This window comes from Lutra lutra, chromosome 3 (assembly GCF_902655055.1).
Source record: "Lutra lutra chromosome 3, mLutLut1.2, whole genome shotgun sequence".
NCBI classification, from domain to species: domain Eukaryota; kingdom Metazoa; phylum Chordata; class Mammalia; order Carnivora; family Mustelidae; genus Lutra; species Lutra lutra.
The window spans coordinates 56,636,953-56,654,014 of NC_062280.1; the positions used below are offsets into that span (position 1 = coordinate 56,636,953).

Below are 17,062 nucleotides of genomic sequence, written 5' to 3' on the forward strand. Positions count from 1 at the left end.
CCATCCTATTTTCCACAATGGCTATACCAATTTGCATTCCTACCAGCAGCGCACGAGGGTTACTTCTTTACATCTTCACCAACACTTGTTATTTCTTGTCTTTTTTAGTTCTAGCCGTTCTGACAGGTGGAGGGTAGTATTTCATTGTGGTTTTATTTTGCATTTCCTTGAGGAATAGTGATGTTGAAGATCTTTCCACCTGTCTGTTGGCCATCTGTATGTCTTCTTGGAAAAATGACTTTTCCGGTTCTCTGCCCATTTTTAATCAGATTATTTGGGAGATTTTTTGGTGTTGAGTTGTGTGTGTTCTCTCTATATTTGCATATTAACTCCTTAGCAGATAGATATTACTGGCAGATATCTCCTTCCTTTCAGTAGGCTTTGTTGACGGTTCCCTTCACTGTTAATATGGAGATTTTTTTTTAACTTAACAAACAGTTAAGTTTTACAGTTTGACTATGTTCTAGTCTCAAGCTGTGGCCTGGTTTTCTTTTCAACAGAGAAATAACTCTTGGGTTCTGTTCCATTGAGTGTGTCTTGTAGGAGAGTAATGGTAGTAGCCTGCACCTACTATTAATAGGAAGAACCCCATCTAGACCCAGGAGAAAGAAGGGAAGGACAAAGTAATGTTACTTTGTGGCATCATCAAACTCTCCACTGCCCCCTCCGCTCCTGCTTACCGATAGTGTCCACTAGTACAGGCTAGCCCACATCACACACAGTAGAAGGAAACTGGGGACAGACTTAAGTAGACCATTTTTCAAAATTATTCCTAAGTGATACAGTGAAAATAAACTTTTTATTAGAATGTTCAATTTCATGGGTATATAACATGCATATTGTAACAGGGTACCTGTATATGCCATTCTAGGATTTGTATAATTCTGAAAGAATTTCCAGACTGTTTCTACACATTCTATCCCCAAAATAGCATTGGTAGCCTGAAGCAACATCGTTATGTGTGGGAACTGCAAGTAATTAGAAGTGCCTAGACTGTAGGCTTGTGTGGAAAAGGGGTGACGAGAAGGAACCGGGTGGCAGAGGGCTGCCTAGGGCATACTGAGATATTTAAATTGTATCCTCTGGGTCTGTTACCTATCAGCATCACAAGAATGGTGTCGGCCCCAGAGGTTTGAAAAATCACTGTAGCAGCATCATGGAAGAGAGCCTAAAAGGGTGAGAAATCAGAGCCAGGAAACAAGTTAGGAGAGTTGGAAGGATGTTTGAGCCAAAAGACACTGAGAAGATGAAGGCCTGAATGTGATAGTAGGGATGAATTCAGAAGGTTTATATTTTAAATGACTGCCACGGGCCAGATGCCTTAGCATCTGGAAGTCTAGCTATGAATGAGGCTGACTTTGCTGCCTTCATGGAGCTTTCCACACTGGTGGAAATAAAATGATTTTATAAAATGATAAAATGATTCCATGTTCTTCAGTTTGAGTGACTAGGTGGTCATGATTACGTGGGAGTTGGTTTGCAGGGGGCGGTGGGGCGGGAGAGTTTCAATATGTTGAACACAAAGTGTGTTATATCCTGTATGCACTTGGAAGTTCAGCTTTAGAGTTAAAGAATAAGATTTAGCCTCTTTTCAGAGGGCCCGTTTGTATTTGTTTTCAGTTGTAATACTTCATTTTATGGCGACATCAGTCAGGGGTTTTGGTTGCAAATGGAAGCCTCTCTGACTTGTAAGTACCACAGGAACTTACTAAAAGCTTTTTGGTATCATCTTGGTGAAATCTCTAGGAAAGTCAGAGAACCTGATTCTGAGGGAGGGTGTCTAGGAACCGTGCCCACTGCCACTGCTGGGTCCACTGTAGATGCCCCGCGCTGTACCACTGCCATCCCCTCACATGGCTTCCTACAGACCCTCAATCCCTGGTCCCCCTCCCCGCAGAGGAGTATGAGCAAGCACGTTCTCTGCCTTGTGGGACAATCCAAAATAAGCAAACACAGCCATACATGTCTAGCAAACATATTTTTGCCTCCATTTATGTCTGTGAAATGAAAAATCAAACATTTAATTTCTGAAGTGTGTAGAATTTTACAGTGGTTTACTTCAGATTTTTATGTAACACTGTGATGAAGGTATGGTGTCTTCCTTAAAATTAATATTGTTCACATTAATATATTAATTTGCTGGTGAACTTGCTTTTACTTGTTGTTCATTGTGTGACTAGCCAGTCCCAAACTTATGAATGGATTTCTTTCTAGAAGGTTGTTGATAATTAAGTCATTAGAAATTGTGAATGCATCTTTCCACTGAAACAAAGTTATCATGGATGATTCAGTTCTCATATTTTAAAATGTGTTTTACATTCCAGCGGAAGCTCCTAGAACACAAGCTACTTGGCGTCTTCAGATAAGAAGTGAAAGGGAGTGGGATGGAATCATTTGTGGGCACAGTGCCTATAGACACATTGTAGACAGTCAATAAAAGTTGGGGAAGTGTTTCTAGGATTAGATGGTTGGAGAGAGGAAGGGAAGAAGGCAAGTATAAGCCTGTTTCTAATATGGAGCTGCCTCTAATTGTTCTAATAAAAGCAGGTTACATTCAGTGACTTATAACAGCATTTTAAAATTGCACATATTTATTATCTAATCCCCAAATCCCAGAGTAGTGAACAATTTACGAATCATTTAAAATGAGTGTTTCAAAAGAAAATAGACTATTCTGAAAAACATGACCAGTTATAACAGAATTTGTAAGATTAGTGTGAAGTAATTGGGCTGAATATTCAGTCTTCAAAAAATACCATCGAACTTTTTGCTTATTTTTAATCCAAATACTAGTTTATTTTCCTAATGATTTTTATCTTTTACCTAAAATAGATAAGAATATTAATTGAGGCTTCTGTTACCTTCATCTAGGAATGGCTATTTGTATTTTTTAATTTAAATCCAAATAATTAACATATAATCTATTATTAGTTTCAGAGGTAGAGGTCAGTGATTCATCAATCTTACACACAGTGCTCATTACATCACATGTTCTCCTTAATGTCCATCACACAGCTACCCACTCCCCTCCAGCACCCCTCAGTGTTTCCTGTGATTAATAGTCTCTTATGGTTTATCTCCCTCTCTGATTTTTGTCTTGTTTTGTTTTTTCCTCTGTTCCCCTGTGATCCTCTGTTTTGTTTCTTAAATTCCACATATGAGTGAGATCATATGTATTTCGATGACCCTGAAGGCCTTTTCAGCAGTAAAAATGCTGTTTACCTAATTGAGGCTACAGGAATTTCCTACCTAGAGTGGAGGAGAATAAGTTGATCTGGTTGAGGAAAGTAAACTGATACTTTATATATACCTGATCATTCAGAACAATTAAGAACTCTATTATGGGTGCTTGGGTGGCTCACTTAAGTGTCTGCCTTCAGCTCGGGTCTTGATCTCCATGTCCTGAGATGGAGCCCTGCTTGTTCCTCTTCCTCTGTCCCTCTGTCCTGCTCTTGCGCTCTCTCACTCTCTCTCTCTCTCAAGTAAATAAATAATAAATTTTTTAAAATCTTGTTTAAAAAAAAAAACAAAACTCAATATTACTTCTACCCAGTTTGTTACAACAACATACATTAAGCATCTGCTATGTGTGAGGCAGTATGGCAGGCACTCGACATGAAAAGATGAGCAAAATAGCCACAACCTTTTCCCAGTTTGAGCAATTAACATGAATTATATTCTGCGATCTATAATTATGGGAATAAAAAATCTTTTATTAAAGTATTTCATTAAAGTTATGTAAGTTTCAAACTCAGAAGATAATTTTCATAGTATTCCCATGAAACTTGAGGTATAGTAAACATTTCTGGATGGCAGTTTAATTTATCACATATTTTAATATTGGCAGACTAGATAAACATTTTGATAGGACCACAATTGGGTAATATCAACCTCAGTATTTAGAAAACTAATTTAGACGATAGAATGAAATTAAAAAACAGATTCAAGTTGATTCCATGTAGGGAACCACTTTTGGTGTCACAGAATGTGATAACCAATCCTCGAGAGAAAGACAACAAATGTGCCCTTACTGCTGTTTGACCAAGTCAGCATCTTTTCCTGTTCCATCAGTCCCTTCTGAAATCAGGAGTGTGCCAGATAAAGGACTGTCAGCGGAGTGCTTAAGATTTGCATTAACTGATTGACTCCATTCACTGGGAGCCTGTCCCCTCCCCCTAACCCCCAGCTTGCAGCTAGTTCAAGGTCCCCAGTGGAAACTGCTTTGCCTCTGACAAAGTAAAGGCAATTCACACACAAAAATGAAGTTTAGGGAATTCTTAACTGAATCCGGAGTTTCATTAACCACTTAATGAATTGGGGACATATCAGGGGGTTAACAAGAGCTTAAAATCTTAGAACTATAGCACTCAAAGCATTTTTCCCTTCTTCTGTTCCAAATCCTTTGTTTTATAGTGTTTCCTTAAACCCAAAGTCACATACCTTTTACTTAAATTTAATACACTCCAAAAATCTGTCAATATATGCTTTTTTTTCTGATTTCAAAAAAGTACAAATGTTTAAGAAGAGAGAGAAAAAAAACTTTACTTGTACTCCACAGAAATAACTGTTGTTAACACTTTGGTTTTTATTTTTCCAGACTTCTTTCTAGGCATATTGTATGTACGTATCTGTACGTGTTTAATGCAAAAATGGGATCAGAAGCCCTTCTGCCATATATAGTAGTGAGAATCCCTGACTTTGGAATCAGGCCATCCTGGGTTTAAATTTCAGCAGTTATGGTTAATAGCAAAGATTTTGGCCAGTTTGTTTACCTGTAAAATAAGGATGATTACGTATCTATTCATAAGGTTGTTGTGAATAATATAAAGGAGATAATTGAAGTACTTCATTATGTTTGATAATCCAGCCTCTTGTTCTCTTGCTCCTGTGTTCTACCACACTGTCCCTTAACACCTGCTTTCCTGTATTTGGGGGGCAGGGAGTGTGAGGCAGAGGGGCAGGGAAGCACAGATAATGTTTGCACAAATTCGTTAAAATTTAAATTTATTAAACTCTGTTAAGAGACATGATAACTAAAATATTCTCCTGGATTTTCAAACCTTATATTTTTGATATAAAGATTTATTATATGACTTAAGTTTTATAAGGTAGCATTCAGTTCAAACTAAACCTATTAACTTTTGTATATTAGAGTTTCTAGGGCTTCTTTTGAAAATAACTAAAATGAATGAAGTTCTTAACAGCCTTTCGGGTCCTTTTTGATGTGTGTATATATAGAGAAGTACTTTGTGTATAATGTAGATGTTCTTTTTAATGTGTATACAGTTTACATAGTATCACAAAAAGCAATATAATATGTCATAAGTACCATGAATATCATATATAGTAATGCTATTTTATTTGTCTTATCCAAGGGGAATTTGTCACTTAATAATTTGCCTTAATTTTCTAGTAGAAATAAAGTTTTGCCCCAAATTGATATGGAAGGTTAAATAGTGTCTAAAAATTAACTTAGTTAGAAGCGTGGCTTTAAATTTTGTTTGAGATTTTTACTCTTTTATGTAATAAAATGTGAAAATTAAATGTTTATGTGCAAAATAGGCCCACAGTTAAATTTTATGACAAAGGAAGTAAATGTTCCATTTTTTTTTCCCTTTTCTCTAGCTCAACTGAGAAGTCATTTCCTTGGAGATCAACAGGTATGAGTTTTTATCAGATAAAAAATCTTTCTTATGTCTTAAACACACAACAAGAACAGTTGCATAGCATGCTCTCTCAATTTACTGCCTCTTGGTGACATAAGCCAAACAAAGCCTTTACCAGTGACAATATTGAGCTGCCTTGATTTGAAGTGGTTCTTAGTTTACTTGATTTTTTTGAACATTATGAAATAGGTTTGTATATGTCAGCTATAAAGAAAGTTCAAGCATCGGACATCAACGTATCAATGTTATAATCACTGGACACTTTTAATATCAACTTATTTTACCTAAATATTTTCTTTTCTGTCATAAGAAAGTACAGCAGTGCCCTCACAGAAGTTACGGCATCATCTGGGAACATTGGCTAATCGTTTATATAAATCAGGGTCTCTCCTTTCATAGTGTTTCCCACACTCAAGAGAAGAGTTGCCTTAAGCATTCATATTCTTTATGTGTCCATATATAAAATATATGGTAGCTTCCAATATAGTCAGAAGCTTCTTATGTAATCTCCCTATCTTTTTACCCCAAGTTCATTTCATATAAAGGATGAATTACATTAAGGAGGGTGTCTGCCCTCCTGCCAAATATTTGATGTCTTCATACTCGCTGTTCATTGTTTGTCGAGCACCTGCACCAGGGACCCTGTACTGTACACATCGCTGGTCACATGGTGATGAGCACAACACGTGCACGTTGCTGCACTTCCTGTGGCACTTATAATGGGAAGGACCATGTCATCAATATATAAATGGTAGAATGGGCCTTGAAATATAAATACTTTGACAACTTTTAAACGAGTTTTGTACTTGATTAGAACTCAAAAATCCCCAAACGCCTGGTATTTCAGTTTACCAGAACCTGTTATCGGGATCTTGGTGTTACTCGTAGTGCATACAAGACATTCTGCTATTTTATAAAGAAGCTACTCCCAAGAATTGTAGCTTTTATTCAAACCAAAGACAAACATAAAGCTACTTAGCACTAAGACTCATTAGCAGTAGTTTAATATAAGATTTTAATCAGGCCACGAGATAATCGGTTAGATGCCCGAAATATATTGCGTGGAAAACGTTGTAAATGGACAACCTACTTCTGAGATAGCTTTGCAGAGAAGGTGGGACTGGAGCCTAGGGTTTGACGGGTAGCCAGGCTCTGGAGAGTGCTTTGTCACTGGGCAGCAGAGGAGACAGAAATGTCACACCCAGACATTTAAAACTGGTTTGGGAGATGGTAAAATGTGGAAAGTTTAGATAGCCACATCAGATCAAATTACAGAGATGTGTAAATACAACTCCAAATTGAACTCTCCTTCAGCTCATGGGGGAACACTGGAAATTCTCTGAGCAAGAAGTCACCTGACTGAAATATTCCTCAGGAGAAATATCAGAACTGTGTAACTGTTAAAAAGTGATTTGAAGAATTTAAAGAAAAATGCAAAGCACACAGTAGTGCATTTGGTACTTGGTTATAGCAAAAATTTACCACTTAATGTAAAATTCTTCTGTAAGTTTATCTTCAATAGTGCATCATTAATTTATTCCAGAATATTTCTTGAGAGCCTTAAACAGTTGTCTAGCATGTAGTTGTCAATGTTTAAATATCCTTGTCCTCTTAAGTGCTTCAAGCCTAGTGGAGGTATATAACTCTATACACTCAAAATTTGGTGGTGGTAGGAGCTATAAAGGAAAACTACAGGTGTATATACCATATTTACTGATATTCCCTATTTCTGGACATTTGGGTTGTTTCTAATTTTTTACTATTACAAATAACATTGTGGTAAATACCCCATATATAAAATTATATCTGTACCTTTGATTTACTTTAGGCTAGACTTTTAGGAAATAAAATATTATTTAGAGTATATGAACATGTTTTAAGGCTCTTGCTATGGGTAACCAAGTTGCTTTCCTGAAAAGACTGTATTATTCCTCCCTCCCTTTAGGTATGTAACATTGATCCTCTTGTACTTCCTCATTTGACGTCATCATTTATATTTCCTTCTAGGTACAAAATACTAAAATCTCCTATACATTGCCCTTTTCTGTTGAGTGGTAGTGTTTGATAGGCGAGAGCTCTGTGCAGCCCAAGGCTGATAGCTGTCATCAGTCAGGCAGGGAAAACCCAGCCCATGCCAGGTGGTTCCACATGAGGGATTTGATTTGGGAGGTTATGGTTCAGGTACGGGTTGCAAGGTCTGGGAGAATTGAACAGCATGCTGAAGCACCCAAGAGACTGATCATACCTGCAGCTGCTACCATTTCTAGGACTGAGGGGGCAGTGGGTTAAGTGGGGCCAGGGGCGATTTCCAGCATTAGCTGGACCCAGGAAGGAGATAAAGCCCAGCCAGAAGTGCTGCCTGGAGCAGAGCAGGAGAACGTCTGGCTGAGCTGAGCTGCAGCAGGCAAGTGGTGGTTTCTCACTACCTAAAGCCAGCCAGGCGCAGGGTATTAGTGTGTTGATTTACATACAGAGAGAATGAACTGAGATCAGGAAGGACACATAACAGAGAATGAAATATCTGGGCCCTTGATGTCCTTTCTACCCCCCCTTCTTTCCCCTCTGGTATTTTACTCAGTTTCAGTCATTTGACCACCACCCTCGTGATTTACTCATGAGTTAAACATAGATATAATATTATTTATGTGTGTGTGTGTGTGTGTGTGTGTGTGTGTGTGTGTGTGTGTATTGTCCAAGTAGCTCCCTAAATACCTTAGCACTAGGGAAATACAGCTCCAGTAATTCATGTGTCTTCAAGACAGCTACATTTGTAAATCACACCTAATAACTATGTTTCATCTCTTAGTTTTGTCAGAATACACTCTTACCCAAACTCCTGTTCAGAACTGGCAGGTGTTGCATTTACTTACCCTTTTTTTTCTCTTGGGGGAAGAGGAGTGTATTAATCTTCAACCACTGCCATCACAACTACTATTTACTCCACTTTCTCTTATTTAAACTGTATTAACATTACTTGTGTGTTTTCTCGAATTTGCCTACTTTTCAGCCATACTTAGGACATTTAAGTTGTAACTCTGGCAATAAGGTACAAAGATAAGGGTAGAAAATTGAAATTTGATTGTATGCATAAAAGTAAAATCTGATTTGTTTCATGTTTCTTTTCCTGAGTAGTTAGAGATGTCTTTAGAAGTTTGACTAAAAGTAAATAGTGGCATAAAATGGAAGTTTTGCTGCTACTTTCCTATAAAGTTTAACAGCTATCTTCTCTTTACCACATTGCATGCAGAGATACTAAACGTAGTAGAAAAATCATCTCATTTTTAGAATTTGGCTGTCCTGGACAGAATAAGGGGCAGGGGTGGCTTAAAAGTAAAAATATATATGTATTTAGGGACGCCTGGGTGGCTCAGTTGGTTAAGCAGCTGCCTTCGGCTCAGGTCATGATCCCAGCGTCCTGGGATCGAGTCCCACATCGGGCTCCTTGCTTGGCGGCGAGCCTGCTTCTCCCTCTGCCTCTGCCTGCCACTCTGTCTGCCTGTGCTCACTCTCGCTTCTCTCTCTATGACAAATAAATAAATAAAATCTTAAAAAAAAAAAAATATATATATATATATATATGTATTTAAAAGGTCTTCGGTCCAGTCCACGTTTAGCTAGATCTTTTTTTTTTTTTTTTTTAAGATTTTATTTACTTATTTGACAAAAAGAAAGACAGTGAGAAAGGGAACACAAGCATGGGGAGTCAGGGAGAAGCAGACTCCCTGCTGGGCAGGGAGCCTGATGCGGGGCTCAATCCCAGGACCCTGGGATCATGACCTGAGCCAAAGGCAGATGCTTAAGGACTGAGCCACCCAGGCACCCTGTTTAGCTAGATCTTGACAAAAGTAACATATTTATTCAATTTTCTTGGTTTCCTAAATAAGAAAGGATTTACATGAAAAGATTTAGGATTGAAAGTCTCTTAATGTTCCCCATTTTTCTTTAATATTTTGAATGTTTTCCTGTAGACAATTTCTCTACCTTTATATATATATATATATATATATATATATATATATATATAACAAATTTGACTTGAAAAGCTGGCATTTTAAAAGCTTTTTAGCAGTCAGGTAAATTGTTAGTGGAGCAGTGGTTTGTTCAGTACCTGGGAGAGATCCTTACCTGTTCAAGTATTTTCAGGACGGTACATTCTGTTGAAACGCCGGAAACGGAGAACAGCTGCTGAATTTTGTTTTTAAATAGCTAACTTACTACAGAGTCATTTTCTAAGGAAGAGCTCAAGCTCAGGGTGCCCTAGGCAGAAAAGATTTCCATTGCTTGTGATTCAGTTCAGCAGAATCCCTTTGCTCATTTGCTTGAGTTTGGTTGGTCGGTCATTTGGTTGGTTTTTGTATGAGGGTTGGTTGGCTGTTTGAAAGTAAAAAGCCAAAGCTTTTTAAGCTTGGTGCTCAAAGAGATGACTTCCCAAAGCATGAGGAAGAACTGTCCACTCCACAGAACATTTCTGTGTCCTCAGGCTGGTTGGGAAGGAGTCTTAAGGAGAAGCTTCCCCAGAAGGAATAAAGTTGTCTTGAAGCATTTATGCTTTATTGTTATCTTGCTTTACTGTTCCTCCTCTCTTCATTGTTCTGTATTTTCTAGCTTATTAGCATTACACATCTACTGTCTAAAAACATAAAATGCACATCTTTTTGTCTTTTGTGGAGAGTTTATCATTTTCTGTTTTGGCTCAGTCTTTTCCCTAGCCTTGCATTTCTTATAACCTTGCATTTTTGTGTTTTATATATATATATGTTCTGCTAAAAATGAGTGAGGAAGGAATGTTGTCTTAGTGTTCCTTCCTGTTTTCTCTTTTATTAGTGTTCCATTTTCGACCAATCACATCCTCATATCTCTTAAAAATTTATGCATTTGTACAGTTTCTTATGTTCTGCCAGAATTTGAGGTAGCTTTTGAGAACACAGACAATAAAATAGAAGATAAACACCAGAATCATGAAAATATATAATAAAGTCATAGGTAAAACCCTGAGGAAAGTGAGATGCATATACATTCCCATGTAATTATAATGCTTCATGATGGAAAACATTATACAGAGTAGCTTTTAAAGAAAAGGAAAAAAAGACCTCGGGCTTACTTCTCTTTTAAAAAAAGCACACCAGTTTACTCACACACACACACGCACACACAAAAACACCGCCATACATAGTATGTGTTACCTACCAGACAGAAGCTGTTGAAACCATAAATTGAGTCCTTTTGTTAAAGTGTTCATTGGTTGTTACTTAAATCCTCCAGCCATATCCTGTAAAATGAATTGTGCCACAAGTCACAGTTTCACAGTTTTTCTGTTCCAGGAAAAAAAATTACTAGAGTCTAGGCAGTTTCCAGTTTTAGTACTTATGTGTAAAATGAGGGGCGGGGAGCAAAATGGCATTAGCAGGAAAATCCTAGCCTTCCCTTCTCACCACCACGCCATCCCCCCCACCTTCCCTAGAGATTAAGAGAAGAAGCCTCCTTCCAAACCCAAGCACACTGTCTGTTCCCGCAGGCCAAAGAATTAGGCTCATTTGCACTTGAGAAGTAGTCGTAAGAGCAGATATTAATGTATGTTAAATAACTGATTGGGAATTACCACTCCTAAGAAAGAAAAGAAGCCAAAAGATGAGAGTCTTTCTGAAAGCAATGAGTTAGCAAAAGACACAGGCAAATGAAAGTAAGGGGAATTTCTGGTTGACCTAGAAAGGATTAAGGGTAAAGAGACTTGATTGAGTCTTTTACAGTAAGTAATAAGTAAGAGAGAAAATATTAATGACTTTAGTTGAGATAGTTGATATTTGATAATAAATACGAAAGAGAACGAAAAAGATTGTGATAAAATAGGAATTTTAAACTGATAAGATGATTTAACTTCACAGTGCCACATCCCTTTGCTGAGGAATATGTACTGGAGGGCCACAGTTTTCACACACTGTCCATTTAAATCATTGTTGTGTGGTACGTACTGATAGTAGTAGTTCATGTACACTACGAAATTTAAGACTTTATTGGGATTAGGTTTTGCATTTTGTTTATATATTTAAATTTTGTTCCAAAACGAATGGACACAAGTTTCTTCCACTGTGGTGGGTTAAAACAAACAAACAAACGAAAACATAAATACTGAAGATTAAAGAGGAATGAAAGACTAGCCCTAAGTCGATTTATTTTTCTTTTTCCCTCCATCTGAAGCAAGTAATTTACAACACAAAAAAGCACTAGCATATCAGGAGATAAGACACAGACATAAATGGGGACACTTTCTGCCTCAGTAGAAATGTACCCGGTTAATGAAGGCGATAGAATAGGAAGCTATATTATACATGTTCCTAAATAGGATATTAGATTAGCAATCATGTATAAAGGACCATTATTTTATTGAGGCTTTTGGATGTTATGATTTAGTGTGCCTATAAATTATACTAATGACAAAATTTCATCATACAGTCATTCCTTCATATTTCTCTTCTAAATAACAGGAGGATACGAATTTCTGTGAAAATCGGCCAAGTTTTTCCACCCTTATTATTTCAGGCCTTTTGAGCCACACAGTCTTCTTAACACAGCTACAGCACTGTAGCTTCCTTGATCACCAGTATGAAGTTTCTCTTAACGTTTAATGTTTTATTCCTAAAGGCCTTCTTATATTTTACAAAAATTGAGTCTGGGAGAACTTGGACTAAAGGTGAACATTTCCTTCTTCCCCACATCTTTCCAGACCATGGCCATCACCCCACACACCTAAACACACACACACACACACACACACACACACACAAAACTTGGAGTAAAGGTAAACATTTCCTTCTTTACCACATCTTTCCAGACCGTGGCCATCGCCCCACATACCTACACACACACACACACACACACACACACACACACCCTTTGGGTTTGTTTTATTTTTAATTCAATGAGGATATATTATACATTGTCGTATGATTGGTTTTTTTCTTAACAGTATAGGAAAAACCAAATGTGTTTCTGTATCAATATGTCAAGATCGGCCTCTTTTTTTAAAAATTATTTTTGTTAACATATAATGTATTATTTGCCCCAGGAGTACAGGTCTGTGAATCATCAGGCTTACACATTTCACAGCACTCACCATAGCACATACCCTCCCCAATGTCCATAAATGGCTGAATAGACCTGGTTTAGAAAATTTATGTAAGCAGTCCCTTACTGGTAAATATTTTGTTTTTTTCCAAATTTTTCCTTTGGCAAACAGTGGTATAAGTTTTTTACACATCTATCTGAGTATCTTTGTCAATTACATTTTTTTTAAGTGGAACTGCCTGGGCAAAGGCATATATGGGGGCTTTTTGGGCAAATATTGTCAAATTGCCCACCAGAAATACAGAACAATATGTGGGAGGGGTGAGTCTTTTCCTCTGCTTTCTTAGGTTAAGTGACTGGGGGTGGCCAGTGATTTAACTGACAATAGAAGAATAATCCCCAAATATTTATATACACATAGGAGCTCACAAAAATATTTTACCTAAGATACCTATTTTAGATAAATATTAAATAATAATAATAAATATACTTAAATTATAAATATAATAATAGATAAAATATTTTATCTACCTAACTTAATGGAGTAGAGGAAGTGGGCAGAAAAGGCTTCTGTGGGGAAAAACAAATGGGTTTCTAGGGGAACAAACAGGTATAAGAAATCTTGTGATAATTTGTTTATGCAGGTGCAAGTGGTCCTCCTGTTTGTTTCTTCAAGCCATAAATCTCCCCAGAGGGGACCCATGGCAGCCTCACTCCCAGACTTTTCTGCTTTTGGCGAAATAAGGGATGCTCCATGAAGGTTTCTTTCTACATCTGTTGAATCGCAAATGTCTTTAGTTTAAAATAACCTTTATGCCAACTCTCAGAGTCTGAGAGGGTCCCTGCAAATACCCATTCCCACCTATACCAATTGTTATGTCTGTCAGTGCTTACTATGTTGCCAGAGTATAGGAGTGTAAATTTTCATGAATATATAAAATTTTAATAAGTTACTAGACTTTAAAAAAGCCATTTACTTCCAGTTCCCCTATATCATAAGCTTTATTATGGACAGATTAAATAGTGAAATCACTTAAATGATTCTTAAATATTCATTAAGTCAGAACATTACATGAAGACCAGCATACCACTGACCATTCTTCCATTTGATTAGTTCTTATGGAAGTTAGGAATCAACCCAATCTTGGAATTTCATAAAATTGTCATGTTTCATGTCTTTCTTTTCTTTTCATATCTGGATCAAAATGATCACATATATTTTTCTGTCAACAAAAATGCAACAGCCACTACCAGAACAAGCGAAAAACAAACTTTTCACCATGGAGGTAATCGAGTACCAACACCTCATTCCAGAGGTCCCCAGCTTTGCTGTATATTCATGTCACCTGCGGAGCTGATAAGTCTGGGCCCCGAACCAGGCATCAATGGTCTTTGAAGATCCCCCCTCATGATCCCACACTGCAGTCTGAGAATACTGCCTTACTCATAAGTAAATTAATCTAATTGCTGGTAATTAAAGAAAAGAATTAAAAGTTTATCCTGCCAGTCCTATACAGATTATATTTTAGGATAACCAAATAACCCTGGCCATTAATAGATTTTAAAGATATCTAAAATATACCAAAGGAATTTCTGCTGATAAATGTAGAAAGGACAATAAAATTAGAAAAATCACCAATTTGCATCGTCTAATGAAATAATTGATTCAAGCAAAGATTGTCAGTGTATGCAGAAACCTCTGTATTCTCGATCCTGGCTGCACATTAGAACTACCTTGGGAGTTTTTAAACTCCTAATATTCAGACCTCAGCTTAGGCTGATTGAATTGGAATCCCTGGGCATGGGACTCAGCAATAGTTTCTAAGCTCTACACCCACCCCTATCCCAGGCCATTACAGTACACAAGCAAGGTTGGGAATCATTGCATTAGGAGAGAGGTTGATGGTGAACTTGAAAATATGGGAAGATCAGACTACCACCGTTTGAATTGACTGACTGATCTTAACTGTAAAAGTTACAATACGACAGGACATAAAGTACACTACACCATCCATAAAGTATTCTAACCACAGAAGTTTGGCCTGAAAGCTTCTAGTTCTTTCTGCTTAAAAGACATACAGAGGTTAGAGGATATGTACCTGCCACCATGAGAAACCCACACACTAATTCAGAATATGGAGCATCCTGAGTTTATTGCTGTGGTTCCCTCAGTGAGCCAAGAAAATGAAAATGAGGGTCTGAGAACCCTTTTTAGACTTAAGGTACTAAGTAACAATCAGAGTCCAACACTATCTGTAAGTCTTATTTCAGCCTGACAAGTACAAGCCAACTGAAGAAAAATTTTTGAGACATCAGGAAAATGTGACTGTGAACTCTTTATGTGGTGTGATGGAATAAATGTCGTTTTTTGAAGTCCGTATTTTACAGAGCTACATATGGAAGTATTTAGAGTCAAAATGATCTTATGTGAGGGATCTGTTTTAAAATTCTGTAACAGAAGAAAGGAAAAAGCAATAAATGGAGCATAAAAAGTATGGCATAATGTTGTAATTATTAAATTGGGAGGGTTGCTAATTATACTTCTGTTTGTTTGGGGCTTTTTTGGTTAAAGATTTATTTATTTATTTTCGAGGGAAGGGAGAGAGAGCTCCAAGCAGACTCTCTGCTAAGCATGGAGCTTGACACGGGACTTGATCTCATGACCCTGAGATCGTGACCTGAGCTGAAATCAAGAGTCCGGCGCTTATCTGACTGAGCCACCCAAGCGCCCCTTCTCTCTCTCCTCTTATGTTTGAAAACTTTAATTCTAAAAAACTTAAATACACATTCTTTAAACAAAGGGTTCAGCATATTGGGGGTTAAAACAGTACATCACACTGACACATGTTAAGTCCAGCCAGCTGTTGGCCATACTGCCAGTGTGAGCCATGACACAGATGAATGCAGTATGAGATGACAGTTTCCAGCCAGTAGACATGATTTAATGTCTATCTTCCACACTGGTGGGATTTTGTTAAATGAATTCTAATTTAAACCGAGTTACCTCTACTGTGCTGGACATCAGCCTCTCTGCTAGTTTAGAACTCTGCACTTACCGCTGTGTTTGTGTGAGTTCTAGGCAGCGTCACTGTACACATCGTAGCCGCAGATACTTTCGCAGCATAACTAGTTAGCCATAAGGCGGTTGTGCTCTAAAAGATAAAATCATGAAAAAAAAAAAGAGATTCATTCAAAGGACGTAATGAAATAAGAAAAATGAGTAGCAAAATGTAGAAGACTATTGCAAAGGGCAAAATATTTGAGTACGTTCAAAACGTGTAATGTAGAGTCCTAGCAATACTGCTTCTATTTTGCAGATTGGACCCCAGCATTTATCTTCAAATCTCTAGTTGATAGCATTATACACTTTGGCTTGCTGATGTATCTCCTTATTTGGCATCACATTTTTTCTGTTTTCTTCATTAGGAGAGGCATCAGGTTTCAAATACTAGAATACATCTTTGAACCTGAGTTTTGTGTTGTGCTGTGATAAGGCTTCTACGCTGTTGTTTGTTCTTGGCACACTTTCACGTGTCCATTGATAGATGTCCCAAAGTTCTGTGCAAAATGTGGGCTCAGAACTCTGCACCACTATATAGACTATTACAAGGGCTTAAGATTTAAGTAAAATAAAAAATAAGAGTACTACATCGATAAAGAAAAGAAAACAAATTGTCAACCAGGTTTTTTTAAATTATCTTTTATGGCAAACTTGGCTCACAGCCAGTTAGTGACACAGCAAAAGTGTGTTGAAACTGCTTATGGTAAAGTAATCTATAGCAAAGATGCTTATAGTGAAAAGACTGGACAGAGTATGTGCATGGGTGGCAAGCATCAAATAAGAATGTTAGCATTTTGCTTTAGCAAATATGTATCTGAATGTTCCTACACCATTTACTCATACTTTATGGGGATGTATGTAACACATCCCCATAAGACTTAAATACACTGAATTAGGGCTTTTTTTAGAGAAAGAGAGCACAGGCACGGGATGAGGGACAGGAAGATGGAGGGAGAGAATCTTAAGTAGGCTCAGTGCTCAACACAGAGCCCAACACAGGGCTCCATCTCACGAACCTTAGATCATGACCTGAGCCAAAATTAAGAGCCAGGCGCTTTGCTTTACCAACTGAGCCACCCAGGTGCCTGGTGAGGTATTAAAATTGCACATCCGGGACACCTGGTGGCTCAGTTGGTTAGGCGTCTGCCTTCAGCTCGGGTCATGGTCTCTGGGTCCTGGGATCGAGTTCCACATTGGGCTCCCTGCTCACCGGGGAGCCTACTTCTCCCTCTCCCTCTGCTGCTCCACCTGCTTCTGTGCTCACTCTCTCTCT

General features: G+C 37.7%; 1 protein-coding gene and 1 long non-coding RNA gene across 11 annotated transcripts in view; one reads left to right on the top strand and one right to left on the bottom strand.

Moving 5' to 3' along the window:
* Nucleotides 1-17,062, top strand: part of PKP4 (plakophilin 4) — a 247,115-nt gene that overhangs the window by 159,558 nt on the left and 70,495 nt on the right. For all 10 annotated transcript variants that reach the window (XM_047721819.1, XM_047721815.1, XM_047721821.1 and 7 more), the window contains one exon: nt 5,626-5,660. In XM_047721819.1, the coding sequence (XP_047577775.1) occupies nt 5,626-5,660 (35 nt within the window). The remainder of the gene's footprint in view (nt 1-5,625; nt 5,661-17,062) is intronic.
* Nucleotides 1-17,062, bottom strand: part of LOC125095438 (uncharacterized) — a 38,561-nt gene that overhangs the window by 14,923 nt on the left and 6,576 nt on the right. The window contains exon 2 of the long non-coding RNA XR_007125884.1: nt 10,854-10,935. This is a non-coding gene — a long non-coding RNA (uncharacterized LOC125095438). The remainder of the gene's footprint in view (nt 1-10,853; nt 10,936-17,062) is intronic.